Below are 24836 nucleotides of genomic sequence, written 5' to 3' on the forward strand. Positions count from 1 at the left end.
TCTGGGCTTATAAAAAGACTTATCTAAAAAATACTCGATTATTTCAAAGGCCAAGATGTATTCTACTCGCAGTATTTAATTAAAGCATCTGAAACATTTCTAGGCGACTAAATTTTCAAACAAAAAACACACGATTTTGCATTACTACGTATGGCATCGCCTTAAGGCGGTTAGGTGATTGGTTTATTTATGGCGGTTAGGTACTATAATGTTGATTGACAGGTCGTAGAAAGATCCACGCTCATGCGAACTCTAGCGGGATAAAAATGCAGTATTCAACACGGCCACCATCTTGAAACGAAAACGGATTTACACATCGACTAAATGCAAAACGCTCAGTCCACTATGGCATCCACAATTTGGGGTTTATGGTGAGGTTTATAGAAGCGAGAAAGTAAAGTACATGGGATTGGGGAAGTAATTAAAGTGAGAAATGTAATTAATTTGGCCATTTCATCACTCAGCCGGCTGGATGGAATGCCAGACAACTTTGTCAACACCTTTTTTTTTTTTTTTTTTTTTTACTATTTTTTTTAATATATTTTAGGAAAAGTTGACTGCAAATCTTTAATTATACAATGATACAATAATAATACGTAGATGCATACATACTATATGCATACATACTGTTCAATTTTGCAGGCTACCGACATCTGTAGTCTAGAAATTTGAAGTTACTACGTTTAACCAAAATGGTGTGAGTCCTTGCTTAGAAAATAGTGTCAATTTGGTCGGTATAGCAGGTTTCATTTTTACTGCTAGACATCACAATGACAAGTGTTTTTATTTACATGTAGTGGGTTTTGAAGTCTTTAAAAAGGCTCGCATTATGTGTTTTTTCGTTCTTTTCTCAACAATAACTCGATAATAAACAAGCTCATAAGTCAGAGCGATCGTAGCAGTGTTATTCGCACAGTTTCTTTATAAATATTGTACCTGTTTCAATAGTTTGAAATAAATGTAAAGTGGTATCAAGAAAACCAGTTTTTATTCAAAAAGGATCATCCCCAATTTTTAACATTTGATCCTTCAACCGGATTACGATCAGGAGATTGTATGTAAAAAAAAACAAAGAACCAGCAGCCAAAAGGATACAAAATTGATTGAAACTGGAAATCATTAAGGAAAGTGGACCACATCGCAAATCTGAGATAAGTATTCAGTGCTTTCCTTCCTATCATCCATTTTATGTTTATTCAGGTCTCATGTAATTTAAACGAGATTAATCTTAAATAGAGTCAATATTATAAATAAAATCACTACCCACTTGAAAATAAGAATATAATATTATTGAATAGTGTTCTCAAATAGTATTGTCAAGATTGTCGTGGTATTCTTTCAAACGGGTGTTTGCTAAAATAAAATAATTGTCAACCGATATTAACAAAATATAATTAAAAATGGAAAATATGAAGTCATTAATAAACAAACGCGGCGTAATCAAAGGAAAACTAACCCGATTCGCGGATTCCTTAAATGCATTGTCGGTAAATGAAATTAAATTAAGATATGAGCGGGTGAAATCATTGTTAGATGAATTCGAAGCAGTTCAACAGAAAATTGAAATGTTACCGGATTCAGACGAAATTGAAAATTATAGTCAACGAGAAGCTTTCGAAAACCAATATTTCTCAGTTTTGGCAACGGCCAAAGGCGCGATCGAATCCGTCGATCAAAGTAAGGTGGAAATTAAACTACCCAACCTCCAATTACGGGAATTTCATGGCGATCAGAAAAATTGGGTTAATTTCGTCGAAACCTTCAAGACTTTAGTCCATAGCAATAGTAATTTAAGCAACGTACAAAAATTCTTTTATTTGCAATCAACTTTAAAGGGAAACGCATTAAAGATAATTGCTAATCTAGAAATTTCTGAATTAAATTACATTTCCGCTTGGGAATTATTAAATGAACGTTATGCAAATTTAAGAACTACCGTTCATAAACACATCCAAGCTCTATTTTCATTAAAAGACATGAAACAAGAAGAGCCTGTAGCATTGAGGTATCTAATTGATGAAACAAACGTTAGTTTAAAGGCATTACAAAATATCGGGGTCAAGGTAGATCAATGGGATCCATTGGTTATTTATATAATATCAAATAAATTAGACACAGCTACCCGAAAAAATTGGGAACAATATATATTACAAGACGAATTACCGACGTTAAAGGAATTCTTAAAATGTTTATCTGCTAGAGCCCAAGTATTGGAACTGATGAACGCTTCTGAGAAAAAATTTTCTAGCTTACATAAAACACAACTAGGCAACAATAATTGCAAAAACGATTCATCAGTATTTTTAGCGGTAAAGGCTAACAACTGCATTTATTGTAACGAGAAAGGTCACCATATTTATTATTGTAAAAAATTTCTGAAATTAAAATTACATGAGAGGATTGATGCTACGAAATCAATCCAAGCTTGTTTTAAATGTTTAAAGGTGGGTCACCAGGCACAGAGTTGCAAGGCAACCTTTTCTTGCAGGCGTTGTGGCAAAGATAATCACAACACCTTACTACACAATGAGGTACCTCTGCGGGAGGCCTCCAATATGGATGCTGATAACGAGGTTTCAGTATCGAATTTTTCTGCATCGGATAAAGCAGAAAAAATAATATTATTGTCAACTGCCAACATAGGAGTTGTGGGTAGTAACAATAAAATTTTTAAAGCCCGCATTCTGATTGATTCAGGGGCCCAGTCAAATTTTATGAGAGCAGAATTTGCTAATAAATTAAATTTACCATGTGAATTGATAAACAAACCCGTTTCTGGGATCCATAATAACATCACTCACATAAAAAAGAGAATTTCAGTGGAGATGAATTCGCTTCATACTGATTATAAAAGTGAAATATCATGTCTGATTTTACAGGAGATTACAACAAATTTACCACAAGTGACAATGGCGAAAAAAGACTTCAAGTTACCACGAGGATTGGAGCTAGCTGACCCGAACTTCAATATAGCTGCACCCATCGACATCCTGTTGGGCGCGGAGAGCTTTTGGGAAATCCTAACCAACGATAGATTGAAACTCGAATCGGGACCAACACTTCAACGTACGCAACTGGGATGGATCATATCAGGACCAATCCACATGTACCCAAAGCAAAGGCCTGTATCAGATTGTTGTAATTTATCTATAAATAAAATAAGTCACCAAATAGAAAAATTTTGGAAATTGGAGGAGATTAATCCCACTAAGATTCTAAATCATGAAGAAAAGGCTTGTGAAGCCAGTTTTGCTAGTACTCATACTAGACAAGACGACGGTAGATACGTAGTAAGTTTACCGCGTCGAGCATGCATTGATCAGCTGGGAAGTTCATTGCTCACTGCTGAAAAAAGATTTAAAAATATAGAAAGAAAATTTGTGTCAAATCCCGAATTGAAGACACAATATATACAATTCATGCGTGAATATGAGGAATTAGGTCATATGGAGGTGTGTGACCAGTCAAAGGGGGATCGTGAATCCTATTTTTTACCTCATCACGCTGTAATAAAAGAATCAAGCACTACTACTAAAGTGAGGGTCGTTTTTGACGGCTCCGCCAAAACTTCAAATGGAATTTCTCTCAATGACGCCTTGATGACAGGACCTGTTATACAAAAGGACTTATACACCCAACTATTGCATTTCAGGAAACATCAAGTAGTACTGACGGCTGACATCGAGAAGATGTACCGCCAGATTAATGTGTGTGAAGCGGACCGTGACCTGCAGAAGATAGTGTGGCGCGAGTCGCCGCAGGAGGTGCTCAAGCATTACCGTCTGAAGACAGTCACATATGGTCTGGGGCCTTCCTCTTTCTTAGCCACTAGAAGTCTACGGCAAATTGGTATGGATAACAATATAAATTTTCCTAGAGCTAGTCAGGTCATAGAAAATGACTTCTATATGGATGACTTGTTAACCGGAGGAGATGACATGGAATCCTGTAGAGAGTTAAAAGAGCAATTAATCAACATCTTTTTGTCTGCGGGGATGACCTTGAGGAAATGGAGGTCCAATGTCTTGGAGTTGTCAGCCGAGTCGGGCCAAGCTAAGATTGCCGAATCAGGCAATTCTGAAAAAATTATTACTGACAATCCAAAGACTGAGAAAATATTAGGATTAATATGGAATAATGAATCTGATTATTTTTCTTATGTAATAATGAAACCATCAAGTCGAACCGAGAGTAAAAGACAGATATTATCTTGCATCGCATCAACCTTCGATCCATTAGGTCTTCTAGGACCGATTATAGTTGTAGCCAAATTGATAATGCAGAAGTTATGGCAGTCTAAAGCAGCGTGGGATGATCCATTGCCTAATGAAATATTAGCACCCTGGAGGTCCTACCTTCAAGAATTAATTCAACTAAATGTGTTGAAAATACCAAGAAAAATTATTTGCAGGCAATCTACATATCTACAACTACACGGTTTTTGCGACTCATCTGAGAAAGCTTACGGAGCCTGCGTTTACATGGTGTCAGTGGACCATGTCGGTAAGCGGCATTCACATTTAATAACGTCCAAATCAAGAGTGGCGCCATTGAAGTGTATTTCCCTGCCCAAGTTGGAGCTTTGTAGTGCTGTGCTACTGGCTAAATTAATTAAAAACGTAAAACAAGCGTTAAATATAGTGGAGATCGACACACATTATTGGTGTGACTCCATGATAACGTTGTGCTGGCTGAAAGGTCAACCTACGAGATGGGCTACTTTCGTTGCAAACCGAGTAGCCGAAATACAAGAACTTAGTGATCCAGATCTATGGAGACATGTATCATCAGCCGACAATGCAGCAGATATACTTTCAAGAGGAACCACTACAGATAAATTGATAAATTCTGCAATATGGTGGAATGGACCAAGTTGGTTGACCGAGGGAGTCAACGCTTGGCCTATATCAAATATTTCGTGTTCAAACCCTCCTGAACTCAAAGGCAAAAATATTCTATTATCCACAGATATTCAAGAATGGGAGATATTTGAAAAATTCTCATCATTTATTAAATTGAAAAGAGTTACTGCGTATGTATTGCGATTTGTCAATAACTGCAGAAGTGTTAAGGGTAAAATTTCAGACAATTTAAGTGTGGCTGAATTGGAATCAGGCTTGAAATGTCTATTGAGATCAGCTCAAATACACGCCTTTCAAAAGGAATTGAAAGAATTAAAAAACCATGGCATCGTCAACAAGAAAAGTAATTTAAAATCTCTTAATCCCTTCTTACATGATGGTCTAATATATGTAGGCGGTAGGTTGAATTTGGCTACACATTTATCTTACCAACAAAAACACCCAGTTATCTTGCCGGCTAAACATAAGCTAACTGAATTGATAATACGTCACTACCATTATGTAAACCTACACGCAGGACCTCAAGCTTTGTTAGCTAAAATACGATTAAAATTTTGGCCCATCTTTGGTAAAAATACTATTAAAAAGATATTACATAAATGTGTTGTATGTTTTAGATGTCGTCCCCGAACCGGTCATCAAATCATGGGAAATTTGCCACCCGAAAGAATTACGCCGAGTCGTCCTTTCGCTATCACCGGAATAGATTACGCCGGACCAATTCTAATTAAAAGTGGGACGCTGAGGAAGGCTTCCCTCGCAAAATCGTATTTATGTATCTTTATTTGCTTCTCAACCAAGGCCGTTCACTTGGAATTAGTTTCGGATTTATCTAGCAATGCTTTTTTGAACAGTTTAAAAAGGTTTATATCCCGTAGGGGACAACCTGAAAAGATCTTTTCCGACAATGCTAGTAATTTTAAAGGAGCTAGCAGCAGACTCAAAGAGCTGTACACCAGCTTGAGGGAAAACAACGACAATATTCAAAATTATTTAGTGAACAGAGGTATTGAGTGGAAGTTCATAACCCCTCGAGCCCCTAATCAGGGAGGTTTGTGGGAAGCAGCAGTAAAATCAGCAAAATTCCATTTATATAGAATCACTAACAATTCTTCATTAACATTTGAACTCTTATATACCTTAATTTGTCAGATTGAGGCCTGTTTGAACTCCCGTCCATTAACTTCCTTATCCGACGACATCCATGATTACCAACCTCTTACCCCAAACCATTTCCTTATAGGCACTGAATCCTGTATCATTCCTGAGAGAGACGTCCGGGCGATACCGGACAACAGACTAACTCAATATCAGAGGATCAGTTCGCTAATTCAATCTTTTTGGTCTAGATGGAAGCAAGATTACCTGATGGAACTACAAAAGAGAACTAAATGGCAGACCAGCACTCAACGGGCACTGCAAAAAGACGATCTGGTGATTTTAAAGGAAGATCATTTACCTCCACCTTTATGGAAAATGGCCCGAATTCTGCATACACACCCTGGAGCGGATGGAGTAGTACGAGTTGTTACCCTAAAAACACCTCAAGGAGTCTTTGTGAGGCCCATCACAAAGATATGTCTGATGCCCCTGGATTCAGACACTAAACCTGTAATTGACGTCCCGGACCTTACCAAGGATTGATTATGTACATTACACTATGATGCTTATCTTCTCGACTCCACCTTGGATGGATCAAGCAGAAGACCTGAGAAGAAAGAAGAAAAAAAAGGAACAATAATTGTGTTGTGTTCAGTGTGAACTATATTATTTGTGTTATTGAACTATTTAAATATGTAAAAATTAGTATGCAGACGTGTGTAATTTAGTCATTTTTGAATTTTTTTTGGTTATTTAATAGGATTAATAATTTTCTAGTTATTTTTAGTTAATTAATAGAGTAATTCAACAGCATTTATACAGTTAAATTTATAAGTTTACCAGTAGGGCATAAAAAAAAAGGGGAGTTTTATTTTGTTAATTTCTGCTATTTTGAATTATTTTGTTAGTATTTTTGTGGTATATTTAGATTAAGAATTTTTAGTTTATTCTGTTTGGTTTATAGTTTATTTTTAAATAGATTATCATTCAAAAATTTAGTGCAATTTTTGAATCCCGCCCCCTGGCAATATGTTCAATTTTGCAGGCTACCGACATCTGTAGTCTAGAAATTTGAAGTTACTACGTTTAACCAAAATGGTGTGAGTCCTTGCTTAGAAAATAGTGTCAATTTGGTCGGTATAGCAGGTTTCATTTTTACTGCTAGACATCACAATGACAAGTGTTTTTATTTACATGTAGTGGGTTTTGAAGTCTTTAAAAAGGCTCGCATTATGTGTTTTTTCGTTCTTTTCTCAACAATAACTCGATAATAAACAAGCTCATAAGTCAGAGCGATCGTAGCAGTGTTATTCGCACAGTTTCTTTATAAATATTGTACCTGTTTCAATAGTTTGAAATAAATGTAAAGTGGTATCAAGAAAACCAGTTTTTATTCAAAAAGGATCATCCCCAATTTTTAACACATACTATGATTCACTTGATCGTGCCATGTTTTAATTTAGAGTTACCAAGTTCTTCTTCCATCCACTTGCGGCTAATATAATCACTGCTATTTGCATGTATTCACCTGTTTTCACAAATAATCCAAAAGCATTGCAAGTGAAAATAGATTTATGCATATAATACGATAATTTGACAGCCTCCGTGGTTGAGTGTTAAGGCTCTCGACTAAGAAGCCGAAGGTAGCGTGTTCAATTTCGGTGTGCGCAAGTAAATTTTATGAGATTAATTTTTGTTATTTCACAATTAATTCATTAAAAATACTGAGAGTACCTTCCAGAGTGGAAGTATTCTCAGTATCGCCCCGTTGTAAGACCACCATTCAGAATTAAAACGTTGCTTGAAATGGCTTTAGCCGTGTTTGGTGACCACATTTGAATAGTAAGGTACTCCCCACCTTTCTCTTCCCCATCTCTTTCTCCTCCCCACTACCTTTAGCCTCACAACATGCCCCAATTGGGGATGCCATAGTCTCACTGGCTTCAGACGCGGGGAGCAGTTGGCACTCTTCTGCGGTTTTCACATAAAAATTTAAAAAAAAATAAAGCATTGAAGTATGTAGTTAGAAAGCGAATAAAGCGAATTCAATTTTTGGAATGCGATAATTTTTAATTCAATCAAAAGATTTCCGGAAATCATTGCAAGCAAACTAGATAAAACGCACTCAACATAGGGCAAAGCTTGCGTGAAATTTGCGGATTTTTTTTTACAATTATTATGAGTCATATTGCACATCTGTGACTAAAGTGGAAATAATCGTTTATGGATTTATCAATTACGATGATTGTCTATTAATTTCAACGGAAATCATTGAGAGGCTATTATTGGACGTTGCAGTCGATTTAATAAATTATGAAAAAACTGTGAATCGAATAAAAAGCAATATTTCAACCGTAAAACGTTCAAAGATAATCTCGTGGTTTAGCGTCGCGCGTCGTTCTATAGCGTTACAATAAAAAATAAGGTCTTTAAAGAAAGACAAACATTCTTGGGTTACGAATAACTTTAAAATATTTGATAACCTCTTACTGCAATAATAATACATTAGACAGGTTAGATAGCTAAGTGGACAAATGCGCCGGATTCCCACCCCGCCGTCGCGTCTTGTGTACAAATACAGCAAAGTCCTTAAGGCGAAGCTTAAGCGAAGCTTAAGCTTAAGCGAATGCTAAATAACAATTTTGATTAAACTTTATAACGAATTGGTGTAAATTATGAATACCGAAAATATGCTTTAGATAAATTGAAGGTTTTACTATCGTTTCGCTTGAGTTGAATACAAATAAATAAAATAAAAATACTCAATAAAAAATATAAATTTAAACTTCTAAAAAAAATATTTTTTCAATAGAAATGTATAAACGCAAAAAGGAAACAACTTTTAAAAAATACAGTATTATAGGTAAGATTATTTGTGACAGTTTCACTGGATAAACTTTTTTGCTTTCTTATAAAATTATTTACAAAATAAATAAAAACCAGTCTTGTGCTTGAAATCGAACGTTTCTAGAATCCGTTTATCAAGCGATTTTAATGCCTATTACCTACAGTATAAGGTAAACTAAGAATATACACATTTTTGGCTTGTAGCTTCCTCTTAAGAATATCTGTCCTTGTTTAAAAAACAAACAAATAATGGCTTAAATTTTGTGTGAGCAATGATGCAGGACCTAGCTAGTAAAATCTCTATCTTGTAAAAACCAGAATTCAGAATCGAAACTTTAATTGCAATGGGTTTAGACAGCTTTGGTGACCAGATATGTATAGACAGGTACTTCCCAACCTTTCTGTTATCTTCTAAATATATTTCCACAATATACCCCATTATACAACATAACCTCACAATACATACATATTATTTTAAATGCCATAAACACTGGCTCATGCGATGCAGTTAGTATTCATAACAAAGATTTAAACATGGTTAAACGTTTTAACCCTGTATGGCTAGCGTTGTTATTGTACGTTAATAAGAGAATCGGTCGTCTTTTTGACGAACATATTTCAAAGGACTATTTTTTAATTACATTTTTACTATTTTTATTTTATGTTGTAAATCATAGAATAATCAAGTTATGATTGAGGTGATTTTGCACAAAAACGGCGCTATACAAATCATCCAAATATCATTATTATTACTATAAACAATATCATAACAAAAACATACCTTTCTTAAAGATTTGAGTATTAAATCAAATATATAAAATGACATTTCTTTTTGAAATAAATTTAACGTTTCAACTTAATTTCACCGTTCAACACTAAAAACAGAACGATATTTGACAAAAAATTGGCGTTTTCTCATTGCCTTCACAAACTTTCAGATGGCAATGGAAATACTTATATTGGACAAAACCATAAAACTATGAATTCGACAAATTGAAGAGTAGGTAGTAGATAGTCTCCGACTCAACACTAATACTCAAATCTTTAAGAAAGGTATGTTTTTGTTATTATATTGTTTATAGTAATAATAATGATATTTGGATGATTTGTATAACGCCGTTTTTGATTATTCTATATTTTACAACATAAAACAAAAATAATAAAAATGTAATTAAAAAATAGTACTTTGAAAAATGTTCGTCAAAAAGTCGACCGGTTCTCTTATTAACGTACAATAACAACGTTAGCCATACGGGGTTAAAACGTTTAACAATTTTTAAATCTTTGTTATGAATACCAACTGCATCGCATGAGAAAGTAGGTTTATGGCATTTAAAATAATATGTATGTATTGTGAGTAGTAGGTAGTCTCCGACTCAACACTACCGGAATTCGCACAAGTCTTGCGCTAATAAGTTAGTGACGACTAATATTAGAAACATTTCAGATTTGATGCTCGTCATTTTGACGAACGTTAGCTATCAAGGGTTAATAACATTTCTACAGAATAAACTGGCGCCGCCTCAATGCATTTCTGCTAAAGATAGTTGTTATGTATAGTAAAAAAGTTGGCTCGCTTATATTATATAGAGTGACAATTCGACTTTAATGGACTGTGGCGAGTAGTCAGTACTTGCTTGTGGCTAGACTGGACTTATTCACTTTTTACAGCGGTTACGTTTCAATATTACCTTCGTTTTTATTCAATTTTTCAGTGTTATAACACGAAGTACAATGTTTATGTGCGTGATGGTCTGGGTATTTATGATCGCTTTCACTAATCAAAACTGAGCGAACGCTAAGTAAAAATAATTTTTTCATAATCGGAAGATTACTAGGTAAGTATTTTCAATTGTATTCGCGTATATTTTTCGCTCAATTTCCAAACAAGTACACTGCAGTATGGCAACTGATGGTTCTGATAGAATTGCTAGGCATATATGACAGCTGTTTTTCCTCCCGAAGTCAGCATTAATCAAATATATCAGGATAATATTTAATCACAATCTAGAACTCTCTCAGAACAACCTTGATGCGATAGACCATTCAGTGTCTTGAAATGACTTTAACTGTGTTTAGTGACAAGATATGGATAGCCAGGTACCTTCTTTACAACTTTCATATTTCCAATATCTTCATTCAGTCCCACAGCACACCCCATTGATGATTATATAATGACAATAAATAAGTCAAAATTTGATCTAAGATTTTTGCAACCTCCTGTTCCAAAAAAATACCTACAAAGTAACGTTCAAAGTTCACACTTTCACTGCACATTGTATAAATACTGTAAAAGTTTAGATTTGAGTTGGTACTAATAAAAAATATTATCTACTGAAAAACCTCTCATGTAAATTATATTTCACGTTACATTGACCCCTCCGTGAAATCAAACCACAAATGAAAACAACTGTTCTATTATACTATTATTAATTTATTATTTCCTTCCGTTGTCTAGAAGAAATCTCAGTTTATCACGGTTCACAGTCCAAAAGATATCGTTGCGATATTATTATTGGCGCTGTAAAAATAACACAATACACCTGATGCAGCAAAATACGAAATACCCGAACAATGTATACTCGTAGACAGTCACTCGCGAACATAATGCTGGCCGCCAAGTTTGTGATGAGTTCTTAGTGCATAATAATGAGAGAAAAAAATAATCCTTATGCAGGGTTTTCCAATAAGAGGTGTTATTTTGAATAGCCCACTATTTCGGTAGATATTACTTTTGAAGCTGTCATTTTTTGACATTTGACAAGTAAAAACTACGCCATTAATAAAAATGGAACGATACATGCTTCAAAAACGCATTGAAATTATTAGAATTCACTTGAGTGAATCAAATGCAAATCATCTTGAGTGATGAGGCTTATTTTCACCTCGGTGGCTTCGTCAACAAGCAAAATTGTCGCATATGGGGCTCGGAAAACCCAAGAATTATTGTCGAAAAGCCTCTCTATCCTCAACATGTGACTGTTTGGTGCAGTTTATGGTCCGGCGGAGTCATTGGACCTTATTTTTTTGAAAATGAGGCTGAAGCAACAGTTACGGTAAATGGATCGCTAGCGAGAGATGATCAATGATTTTTTATGGCCGGAATTGGATGGTATTGATCTGGACAACGTTTACTTTCAACAAAACGGCGCTACATGCCACACAAGCAACGAAACCATTGATCTTTTACGATCGATTATCAAAATAACACCTTTTATTGGAAAACCCTATACTACACAATTTGCTCGGTTTTTTCAACAAACAGTAAGTATCCGTAGAATCAATTTTTTTGCTTTTCGTAACAGCTCATATGGTATCATAGAAATCGTTGTCTCCCTTACCAATATAGTTTGAAATATAAAGTAAACGGTTTCAGAATGGAAACATACTTAGCTTCATATTTAAATATAGAAGTTAACCACAGAATAATTAAAATGTACACTTCTATGAAACCAAAGGTTCTGAAAAATAACCTTTTATATGAAGTGACAAAATAGTGAGGTGAGGTGAAGTAAAGTTTATAAAATATTTCACTAATAAAATACGTTTTATTTTTTGTTATCAGTAATTTTAGCAATTTTTAAAACTTTTCGTGTTTGAATTCAAAATTTTTATATTTAAAAAAATATACGTTTACATATTTTTAGTAAAAAAAATTGAAGGCGTATTTCAACGCCTTTCAAAAACAGTTATTAGTTTTCGGATACGTTAAGAAATATTCCATTTACTTGTATTTTATTGAGAAGCGGAAATACACATAAAATTCTCTGACTTTCTGACAGCATCTTTTAGAAATGTAATGTATGCCAGAGGCACAGTATGCACGGTCTTTTTAACACGATTTTCACCAAACTCGGGTAAAGCTAACAGGGCGATACTAAAAGTACCTACCACTCTGGAACGTGGTGAGCGTTCTCTAAACTAGTCAAGTGATGGTATTTATTTTTTAACTGTGAAATAACACAAAATAATGAAATAAAATTTATTTATTTATTTGGAAAAGTTGACAGCAAATCTTTAATTATACAATGATACAATAATAATATTATTAATTATGCCAATTATGAACTTTCCACTGATGAATAGTTAATGGTGTTACAATGGTGTACAATGGCATAGAGATGTTCTCTTAAATTAATTTCTTGTTTAGTTAGAAAATATTAAAAATATTAAAATAAAGGAGGGTGGGGGGGGAGGAGGGGGAAATATAGGATAAGGATTAAGAGGCAAAGGACGGGAATATATAGGAATTGAACTTCTAGTTTGAGTTTTGTTGATTATTGAGTTTTTGTTTTATGTCGCGTAAAGTCGAGTTAAATATGTCAATATGGTAATAATTTAAGTTAAAAGAGTGTGTGGATCTGTAGATAAATGAGTTTTGTTTGGAATTCGTCTTACAATGAGGGAGATTAAAAGTAAGCGACTGTCTGCTGTTGCGATTGGGAACATGGAATGATGGGCGTTGAAGAAGATCAGGACTATCGATTAAATTGTGTGTAATTTTGAATAACATTACCGAATCTGCTATATTTCTTCGGAAAGTTAACGTCTGTATATTGAAGAACTTTGCAGAGTCTTCATTACTGATATGAGATCGAAAAGAGCGGAAATTAAGGTACCTTAAAAATCTATTTTAAACACTTTCAATTCTATTTTTATGTATTGCATAGCCTGGGTTCCACACTTGTGATGCGTATTCAAGGATACTACGAACGTATGAGAAATACAGTGTTTTGAAAGTAGCAATATCTTTGAATTGTTTACAGGAACGGATTATGAAACCCAGCATAGAAGATGCGTTAGTGACTACGTGGTCAATATGTTTATTGAAATTCAGTTTACTATCAAGTATAACCCCAAGGTCCTTAATTTCTGATTTGGTAGATAAAGGTTGATGATTAATTGAGTATTCGTGTATAAATATGTTTTTGTTTCTAGTAAAGCGTACGATGAAGCATTTGGATATATTTAATTCCAGACAATGGGCATTAACATACGCGTTTAAACTTTGTAAATCCTTTTGCAGCTTGTGACAGTCTTCGATTGATTTTATAGGTGAGAAGATTTTCATGTCATCTGCATATAGGATGGTCTGCGAGTGTAAAAAGCAGTGACCAATATCATTGATATAGATATTAAATAGTAACGGTCCTAACAGGCTGCCTTGAGGAACTCCCGATGTTACAGCAACAGAGTCGGATTTAAATCCAGAAACCACTACTATTTGACTACGGTTGGAGATATAAGAAGAGAGCCAACGATAAAGATTGCCGTGAATACCAATCTTTAAAAGCTTGTTTAACAAGGTTGAGTGATCGACCTTGTCAAACGCCTTACTATAGTCGGTATAGACAGTGTCCACTTGTATTCTGTTATCCAAATTATCCTGCAGGTACTCTGTGAAGGTTAAAAGATTTGTGGTTGTAGATTTACCACTAATGAAACCGTGTTGTGGCGTATTCAGGCTGGGCTTAAGAGCAGAATATAGACTATTTTTTCAAAAATTTTGTTAAATATACAAAGTTTGGAGATTGGCCTGTAGTTTTTCACGTCTTTTTTTTGCCATTTTTGAAAATAGGAGACACATAAGCAGATTTCCATATAACAGGGACAGTGCAATCGGTTAGGGAACGATTGAAAATTAAATAAAGGGGTAAGGCTAGATTGTGTGCACATTGTTTGATAAAGATTGAAGGTATTTCGTCAGGACCGGCACCTTTGCGAGTATCAATTTCCTTAAGGTATTTTAAGACAATTTCTCGTGTCACCTCAATATTGCTTATATTGGATGTATGGTTCCCGACGTCAGTTGGATCAAGGGTAAGTGGATCGGAGGGTTTACTGAAAACTGAACTGAAATATTTTGAAAATAAATTTGCAATTTCCGTTCCATTATTGGCTTTCAGCTCTCCAAAATACATACATTTTGGGACACCTTGGGATGCGTTAGAAGATTTGACGTGGCTCCAGAAGTTTTTAGGGTTTGAGGAAATATTGTTTTCAATATTACTCAAGAAACGGGATTTGCTTTTCCGACATAAGTCTTTGTGCCGTTTACGAAGCAGGGAAAATGCGTCATAGTCAGCCTGGTTCTTGTGTTTTTTATATTTGCTAAAGTATTTTGATTTTTCCTTAGTTACCTTAATAAGGGCAGCACTGTACCAAGGAGGATATTTCGAGTTCCACGAAAGTTTATGAGGAATATGAAGATTTATGAGGTATTTCAAAAACGTATAGAAACCGTCAAGCGCTGGTTCTATTTGAGAGGTAGAAAAAATGGAAGCCCAGTCAGCTTGTTCAAGGGCGAAATTAATTGAATCGTAGTCTCCACGATTATATAGAAAAACTTTTCTTTTCGCATTTGTCAATGAAGGAGTTTCCTGAAATGGCACACTAATGGATAGAGCTTTATGATGTTCATCTTCGGGAACTAGCGGGTCGTCATTAGATTCGACGGAGATTAGTAGATTTGACAGAATCAGATCTAGGATATGGCCGCTTGAGTTTAGTTCACCGTTATATTGAGAGAGGTTCAGAAAATGCATACAGTCTACGAAGTAATTACTAACGTGAGTAGAGTAATTACTAGCTGCATAGTGAGCAGATGGCGTAGTTTGGATCCATGAAATTTCAGGAAGATTAAAGTCACCTAAGATAATAAAAGAATCATTGGGGTTATTTGATACTACGTCTGATAAAATGTTCAGGAAATTTTCGATAAATATTGATGTTGAGTCCCTCCGGGGATGTACACGCAACATATATGGACCAAACTGTGAGGTGTAGTATTGGTGCGAATGGTGACCCAAATGTCTTCAGCACAAGAAGTCCATTCTGGTCTGGCGACGCTGATCAGCTCCTGTTTAATAGCTATCACTACACCACCGCCAAGACGCTGACCGGTGGAAGCGTAATCGCGGTCTCTACGATATACATAGTATCGAGGATCGAAAAGTTCTTCGTCTCTGATACTTGCGCACACCGGGATTTGAACCCGCGACCTCCGGTTTCATAGCCGTAAATGAAACAATTTTTAGATTTCCTTCGACATTACCATCATTAGCTATTTATGACATTTCAGTTTATAAGAAAAAAAATAACATTGTTTAATTCATATTTTTCAATAATGAAATACGAAATATCTTCAAAATTAAGGGCGAAACCGGTTAGAAACTAGAACGTACATAATTTCAATAAAAATAATTAATGAGTATCTGATTGCTGTTTTAGTGTTGACAGTTGACAATGCTTTAAAAAGGCGAAAAAACTGCCACGCTTAAAAAAAAGCTAAAATACATCAAATTAATTTATGAACATAAATATTTATATATCCGCAATTTAAAGATAATTTACAGTATTTCTTCAGAAGCCATCAGTTATTTGGACGACAGTAGGCGCATGTAACTTGGTTCAGTAGCCCCGCTTCATGATCTGCAAAAACTGCATGCATTTACTATTTCATAATGATAGTAGGTAGGTACTGCTTCGGACCACTTTTGTTCTATGCCCGATTGTAAAGGTCTGTTGAAAGTTTCCGAGCAAATAAACGACGATCGTATTGTACTTGTACTTGAATAAAATAACTTACTTAAACAAAAATCAATAGAAAATAATTTTTATAAAATTATTAGAAAGCGTTATTACGCTGGCCATACTACAGGGTTTTCCAATAAGAGGTGTTATTTTGAAAAGCCCACTATTTCGGTAGATGTTACTTTTTAAGCTGTAATTTTTTAACATTTGACAAGTAGAAACTACGCCATTAATTAAAATGGAACGATACACGTTTCAACAACGCATTGAAATTATTAAAATTCACTTGAGTGAATCAAATGCAAATCATCTTGAGTGATGAGGACCATTTCCAGCTCGGTGGCTTCGTCAATAAGCAAAATTGTCGCATCTGGGGCTCGGAAAACCCAAGAGTTATTGTTGAAAAGCCTCTCTATCCTCAACGTGTGACTATTTGGTGCGGTTTATGGTCCGGCGGAGTCATTGGACCTTACTTTTTCGAAAATGAGTCTGGAGCAACAGTTACGGTGAATGGATTGCGCTATCGAGAGATGATTAATGATTTTTTATGGCTGGAATTGGATGGTATTGATCTGGACAACGTTTACTTTCAACAAAACGGCGCTACGTGCCACACAAGCAACGAAACCATTGATCTTTTACGATTGAATATCAAAATAACACCTCTTATTGGAAAACCCTTGTATATATAATACTGTTGTTATAACGTTGTGCATACTATGATACTGCGTTACAAAGTTGTTCATACTATGATTGCGTTATAACGTTGTGCACACTGTGATACTGCGTTATAACGTTGTGTAAACTGAGATACTGTGTTATAACGTTGTTCAATGATACTGCGTTATAAAGTTGTTCATACTATGATTGCGTTATAACGTTGTGCACACTGTGATACTGCGTTATAACGTTGTTCAAATATAATACTGCTGTTATAACGTTGTGCATACTATGATACTGCGTTACAAAGTTGTTCATACTATGATTGCGTTATAACGTTGTGCAAACTGTGATACTGCGTTATAACGTTGTTCAATGATACTGCGTTATAAAGTTGTTCATACTATGATTGCGTTATAACGTTGTGCACACTGTGATACTGCGTTATAACGTTGTTCAAATATAATACTGCTCTTATAACGTTGTGCATACTATGATACTGCGTTATAAAGTTGTCCATACTATGATTGCGTTATAACGTTGTGCAAACTGTGATACTGCGTTATAACGTTGTTCAATGATACTGCGTTATAAAGTTGTTCATACTATGATTGCGTTATAACGTTGTGCACACTGTGATACTGCGTTATAAAGTTGTTCAAATATAATACTGCTGTTATAACGTTGTGCATACTATGATACTGCGTTATAAAGTTGTTCATACTATGATTGCGTTATAACGTTGTGCAAACTGTGATACTGCGTTATAACGTTGTTCAATGATACTGCGTTATAAAGTTGTTCATACTATGATTGCGTTATAACATTGTCCATACTATGATACTGCGTTAACATTGTGCTATATAATATTGTCAAAATAGGTAGGTACTAAAATTTTATAGTTTACAATAAAATTACTGAAGCAGACTTCTAGTTCTTTTAGCAGGAAAACCTTCAAACGGTGAGCTCTGGCATTATAAAAATTTCCTTAACTCTTCTACTCCGTTATTTTTTGTTGAACGATACAATTTTCAGCTAGTTACGTCAATTCCACAATAATCTCCAAAACATTTAAATATAACCGACAAACTTTCAAACAAAAAGGCTCAGGTTACAAAAATATATTAAGTCTGCTGGTGAACTGTTCAACATCGGAGAAGATTTGTTTGCTTCCAAAGTTCTTTAAATATTTGATAAAACTAATAATACACGAATATAATTGATAAAAAAATTTATACATAATAATCAAATTTGAGCAAAACATTGTATATAAGAAAACCAAATAGCCGAGAAGGATTTAAACTGAAGATAATTAAACATTGAAAAGATGATTTTAGAAATTATAAAAATTAACTTATTAAAACCAAATCTTCATTGCTGAATACTAAAACTGATAATAAGTGCTTCGTAATTGCTTTTTACTGCACATAACTAGTTATGATGACTATACTAATTATCATTAAATGCAGCATCCTAAAAGGCTTTAAGTCTGTGTTCATGGTAAGTTATAATGATTTTGAAGCCATTGACAGTAGGTAGGTACTTAAGATATAGCACTTATCTATTGATTTGATACTTAAATTTACAGAAATTATTTAAAAAATTTATTTAGCAATCTTAAATTTAAAATAATCATTATGTCTGGCGATTTTCCATTCTACGCCAACTTCCCAAAGACCCTCTCCCCCATTTTGTTTTCCCTTCCGATTCCTACATTTTTTTCTTCGGGGATGCTGTGTGGAGGGTCTTTTTAACCAAAGAAAGGAGAGGAAGTTCTGGGAAGGAAAAAGGTATGAGGGTTGGGTTTACCACCATTCAAAATTGAAAAGTTGCTTGAAATGGCTTTAGTCGTATTTGCTGACCAGATCTGAATAGCCAGGTATTCCCCCACCTTCCTCTTCCACATCTCCTTTCCCCTCCCTACTACATTCAGTCTCATCGCATAGTCTCACTGTCTCCAGACGGTTGTTAACAGTTGGAACTCACATTCGGACGTTATTCACTTTAAAAAAAGAAGATATCTCACAGTTGCTTAGGGGTCTATATAATGCATCTTTGCCACGCAAATTAAAAAGGCTTCAATTAAGCCGTTATAGGAGGTAAATATCTTGCAGCAACTGTTCATACACTTTTCAATTTTATTTATGAAGTCTTAGCACGTTCAATTATTAAGCCGTCACGCATTCTCCCTCTGAAAGAGAAGTTAGCAAATAGAAAACGTAGATTCTTGCTTCAATATTTGCTGAAACTCTCAAGACGTCGATACGTCACTCCTACAGCATCCGAGAGATCGGTGTACCAGGCTCTCAAATTGTATGCTAATTTTATTCACACTCCTTCAGTAGTCGCTTTCTAATATCGACAGAAAAATTTTCATCTTTGACAAACAAGAGTTGAAACAATATTAAAAGTATTACGAATGGTTCTGCCTTCTTTGAAGAGAAATCGACTGCCAAACAGAAGCAGGAAAAAAATATATTCAATGTTTTATGAGACGAGAATTTTTGTCGCTTCTTATTGGCGTTTATTGTTCTTGACTACATAACTAAATTAATACCATCGTTATACATATTTACGTGGATATGCAATTATGTTACCATAAACAATAAGGTTTTGCACTTTCCTTGCATAAAATCACGTTTATACTTCTGTTTTTGAATTAATGAATTCCTCGTACATCCCCTATTTCTTCTTCCGTCCCTTTCATCTGACATATTCTTCTTGATATGCACCCCTCTCTCAATCCATACCATCTAAGCGTTATTCTAGTCATCGAGTTCTAACTTTTTGTATTAACTCCTTCACTATCGGCTCATTTATCGTTTTACTACACATGTTCCTAGGGAATTTATTTTCTACTGTTGCTGCCTCACTGCTATTCAAAAGAGTAGCTGTCATAACTTCAATGTTAACTTCTATCCTCGGTTTCCTTAAAAAACTTCCTTTACCAAAGAGTTCTGTATTCAGTTCTCCATTTCAGCCTTCCCAACTTTCTCCAACGTACTTCCCAAGTACACAAACTCATCCACCAGCTCCACGGATTTACCGTTCAAGACTGATTTATAGAGTGATAATTTTAGTCTGATAATGAACAATTATCACCTTATAGATTTTAATTTCTACTCATTAAATCTCAAGGTCAACAAATTGTGATTCTGCTAAGCTTAATTGATCAGAGTTTTGTAAGATCCCAATTACAGAAGACCTTCGAAATGACATTATAGATTCACTATTTTTGGTTTGTAAGAGGTACAGAAATACAAACTTTGTTAAAGGACATGAGTGTTATGTAATTATTTAAACACATGGATTTTAATAAACATGAAAGGCAAAAAGTAATTTTGAAAGGGGGGTGATGTGTGAAATGGTTTCATATTTTATATATAAAGCGATAAAGCAATGGAAAAGCACATAGAATTATTGACTAATTTCTTAGCATCGTCGAAGGTTAAAATCAGCGGAATCTCAGGGTCATTTCTACAGCAATGATTGATTATTTGTAATTGTTCTATGAACATTCAGCAAGCGTTCGATACCTATTAAAACAAAGCATTAATATGACGTGAAAACCTTGATTAAACCAGTAGTTGCGAGCAATAAACCTTTTCCAACAAAGCCTAACAGTATTGTTGTCCTACCAACTGGCTAGACTTGCAGAGTAACTACTTTTGCTGGATAGAAGGAAAACTTATCTGGTCGTTAAGAAATGATATAGCACTAAATTTAACTCGATTAGCATCATTCCAAGGGGAAAACGGTATTCAAACACATTTATATTGCTTGTCAAATATATTGACAAGTCCTCAAAGGTTTTCTGAGTAATCAGTAATCAAGTACTATTCGTAACAAATCTTGTTTCCAAACAAGCTCTTGTCTTTGTTTTATCTAAGGTAGACTAGCACTCTTCTACCAAGACTTTCTGAGTAAGCAGTAACCAATTGCCATAAACGTAAGACACCTTATTTATCAATAAGCGAATTGATATTGTATTATGTTAGTCCGATATAGGCCAGGATATTTCTACCATTTTTTTTTCTGAGCAACCAGTAATGAAGTACTGTATATTTGACCGTTTCTCAACAAGCCATTTTGTCGTTTCTGTTAAAAATAATGCCTCTCTCTTAAAAGCTCCCGAGCAAGTATTGTTATCAAAGATTATTAACGTAACTAACAAATTGATCTAGTTTCAACTAAATGTTACTGGAGAAGCAATTTGCCGTTGCTTTCCGCTTTGGCTTTCCGGCAATTGTAAATGAACATAAAATATCTTGTATTTAAATAAGCGCTTTTGCCATTACTGTTAGACCAATACAGACCAGCGTTCTTCCTGCAAGCCTTTCTGACAAAGTAGTAATCAAAATTTTTTCACTAGTCCGTAACTAAACAATCAAGTTTTTCGTTGCTGTTAGACCAAAAAAAACTTCTTCTAACATGCCTTTTCTCAGCAAGTTGCAAGCTGTTCGTTAGTCAGTTTCGACGCTTTTGTCGTTGCAGTTAGACCAGCCACTCCACCAAACCTTACTAAGAAATTAATGATCAGATGGTGTTCGTTTGTAAACAAGCGATTTCTCGTTGCTGTTAGTCATTGATAAACCAGCGTTCTTCCACCAAGGCTTTCCGAGCAAGCAGTAATCAAGTGCCATTATTTACCTAGAACGCGATAGCCACTCCGAGTAGGAAACAACTCCCGGGGCGGGCACCCGCACGGAGTGGCCCTGCATGGTCACACCCGAGGAGGCCCTCGGGTAGATGTACCGGTCGCCGAACGAGACGCTGAAGGATAGGAGAAAGGAACTTTAGACATCCAGAAAGACACATGGATTTGAAAGTGGAGTGTGTCGTGTTGAAGAGAAATGTCTGGTAGTGTCAGTGGCGCAAATGTGATACATTTCGGTGGCTCAAGTTGGCGTCTAGACATTTTAGATATCCAGAAAATTGAGTGAATCTTGTTGAAGCTTGTCGTGTCAATGGTGTAATTCCTTTATACGCCACGTCTATGCAATTAGTTGAAGTTCGTGTTTTGCATTGATTGGTGGCAATAGTAAACATAGAAAGGAGAAAAACAAAGATACATAAACTTGAAAGTAGTGACGTGTTGAATTGAATGTCAGGTCTTGTCATGTTCTTGATCGGTTACCGTATAAACTATCAAAGGAGTTACGCAAAGCAGCAGGTCTATAGAATGCAGTTTTGCTTTAAAACAATGGTATACAAAATATACAGATATCTTATAACATTTTTCGGTGTTTCAAGATATGCCACGACTGAGCTGCTGGTGGCTAAGTGACTCTATCCAATTATTATAATTGATAAATATAACAAAAAATTTAAGCAAATGTTTTGTATTGATACGTAGGCCAATAATAAATACGGAAAGAAATGATATAGAGGTTTGGGTTTGGGCATCCAGAAAGAAGAGAAGATAGATGATTTTTAAAGGCAGTATTAAAGTGGATGTACAAGATACATCATGTACTTTTTTTTTTTTTTTTTTTTTTTTTTTTTTTTTTTTTTTTTTTTTTTTTTTTTTTTTTTATATATACAATAATATTATTATTGGGTTTATAAAAACAGTTTATTTTTAAACAAGTTCTGCTGTGTAATTATTATTACGCGTGACAGCTGTTTCGCCCTCTGAAGGCATTATCAAACTGTGGGTAGCCCACTTACAGACGATAAATTTATATTATTTCTAGGTAGGTATTTTAATTTCATTTACTGATTTCTTAATTGATTTCTAAGTAAAATATCAAAAATTATTAATGGTTATTACCCCAGCAAAGTTTCCCCAATTAGTGTAATGTTTAAATTTGACTGAATGTCTTTATGTTAGTTATTCCCAAACGATGACTCATAGGGTTATTTTAATAGCATAATTAAGTACTTCATAGTGCACTCATATTTGCATTAGGTTTGAAGATATCTAGTAGGGGTGAACGAATTATATTTGTTTGTTCATTAATTAGAATAGCTTTTGGATTATTAGAGTTTTTGTTAATTTCTAACTGCTCTAAAAGATTCAGTTTACGGCCTTTATTTTGTATGTGTAACGGAGTTGGTTTATTATTATCATTAAGTGAGTGATTTTCATCTAGGAGATGTTTGGCAAATTGAGATTGTATTTTATTATTATTTTTAAAAGATCTTATATGTTCTTTAAACCTAGTGTTAAAGGACCGGCCCGTTTGTCCAACATAAACAGCGTTGCATTCGTCACACTGGAGTTTATAAATGCCACTATTTTGTAATTTGAGTACCTTACTTTTTGAGTTTTTAAGAGATGATCCTAAGTTGTTATTTGTGCGGAAGGCAATATCTAAACCACACTTTTTGAGGACTTTGGCAATTTTATTAGATGTCTGTCCGATGAATTCTAAACACCCGAATTTATTATTCGTCTTATTATTAGTCGTTGGGTAAATTAATTTAAGGTTATTTTTGGGTTGGGTTTTGGGCAATTATTTATTAGGTTGCAACCTAATAAATAATTGCCAATCAATATTCCCAAATAAATTCGCTAGAAGAAGTGCAATGGTGATGAATCCAAGGGCTCCTGCATTATACGGACAACCTAAAATTCACAAGGATAATATCCCCATACGTCCCGTTGTTTCTTTTATAAACGCCCCAACGACAATACTCGCCAAAAAACTTAACTTTCTTTTCAAACAACATACTAAATTCTACCCAAAACATAGCGTTAAAAATTCTCTCGAACTTGTAAATAAAATAAAAAACATTAATCTACCGCACAATTGCCAGTTCATATCTTTAGACGTGGTCAGTCTCTTTAGCAATATCCCTATTCAAGAATGCCTTAAAATCATTGAAGATATTTTAGACGAATCTAATATAAACCCAGTTACTAAAAAAGACTTATTCGATCTATTTAAAATTTGTGTTGAAACTAACTACTTTGAGTTTAATGATAAATTCTATCAACAAAACGACGGATTACCAATGGGATCGCCCCTCAGTCCACTTCTTGCAGAAATATTCATGGATTACATTGAAAAACAAATTTTAAATTCAATCTTTAGCAAACACATAATATACTATGTTCGTTATGTTGACGACATTTTGGTCTGTTGGAAAGGTACCAACAGACAATTAGATCTTTTTGTCACATTTGCTAACTCCATCAACCGTAAAATCTGCTTTACGGTTGAAAGAGAGTGTAATAATAAAATTAATTTTTTAGACCTAACTATCGGTAGAGAAAATAATAAACATACGTTTGAAATTTTCCGTAAGCCTACGTTTACAGATACGACCATTAATTATAAATCTTTACACCCATGGTCACATAAATTATCTGCCTACCACTCAATGGTACATAGGCTTACTAATATCCCACTTGACAAGAAAGCATACGAGAAGGAAAAAAATACAATCCTAACTATTGCTAAAAATAATGGCTTCAAGGGTAGAGACATTGAAAAAATAATTAATAATAACAAACACAAAAATAACCTTAAATTAATTTACCCAACGACTAATAATAAGACGAATAATAAATTCGGGTGTTTAGAATTCATCGGACAGACATCTAATAAAATTGCCAAAGTCCTCAAAAAGTGTGGTTTAGATATTGCCTTCCGCACAAATAACAACTTAGGATCATCTCTTAAAAACTCAAAAAGTAAGGTACTCAAATTACAAAATAGTGGCATTTATAAACTCCAGTGTGACGAATGCAACGCTGTTTATGTTGGACAAACGGGCCGGTCCTTTAACACTAGGTTTAAAGAACATATAAGATCTTTTAAAAATAATAATAAAATACAATCTCAATTTGCCAAACATCTCCTAGATGAAAATCACTCACTTAAT

The 24836-nt window shown here is 34.6% G+C and overlaps 2 protein-coding genes across 3 annotated transcripts in view; one reads left to right on the top strand and one right to left on the bottom strand.

Annotated features, from left to right (window-relative positions):
* The window catches only part of LOC149411091 (uncharacterized), a 235157-nt gene that overhangs the window by 70003 nt on the left and 140318 nt on the right, over positions 1-24836 (bottom strand). The window contains exon 4 of one of the 2 annotated variants that reach the window (XM_089647423.1): positions 21654-21776. The exons of the other annotated variant lie outside the window; for it this stretch is intronic. Within the exon in view, the coding sequence (XP_089503549.1) occupies positions 21654-21776 (123 nt within the window). The remainder of the gene's footprint in view (positions 1-21653; positions 21777-24836) is intronic. 2 annotated transcript variants of the gene reach the window in all.
* Positions 2910-7325, top strand: LOC149411092 (uncharacterized). Its single transcript, XM_089647429.1, has 2 exons — positions 2910-3849; positions 5480-7325. The coding sequence occupies exons 1-2, from the start codon at positions 2910-2912 to the stop codon at positions 5566-5568; spliced, it is 1029 nt and encodes a 342-aa protein (XP_089503555.1). The 3' UTR covers positions 5569-7325.

Source organism: Hesperophylax consimilis, chromosome 26 (genome assembly GCF_061612785.1).
Source record: "Hesperophylax consimilis isolate HC1 chromosome 26, BYU_Hcon_1.0, whole genome shotgun sequence".
Classification (NCBI taxonomy): Eukaryota; Metazoa; Arthropoda; class Insecta; order Trichoptera; family Limnephilidae; genus Hesperophylax; species Hesperophylax consimilis.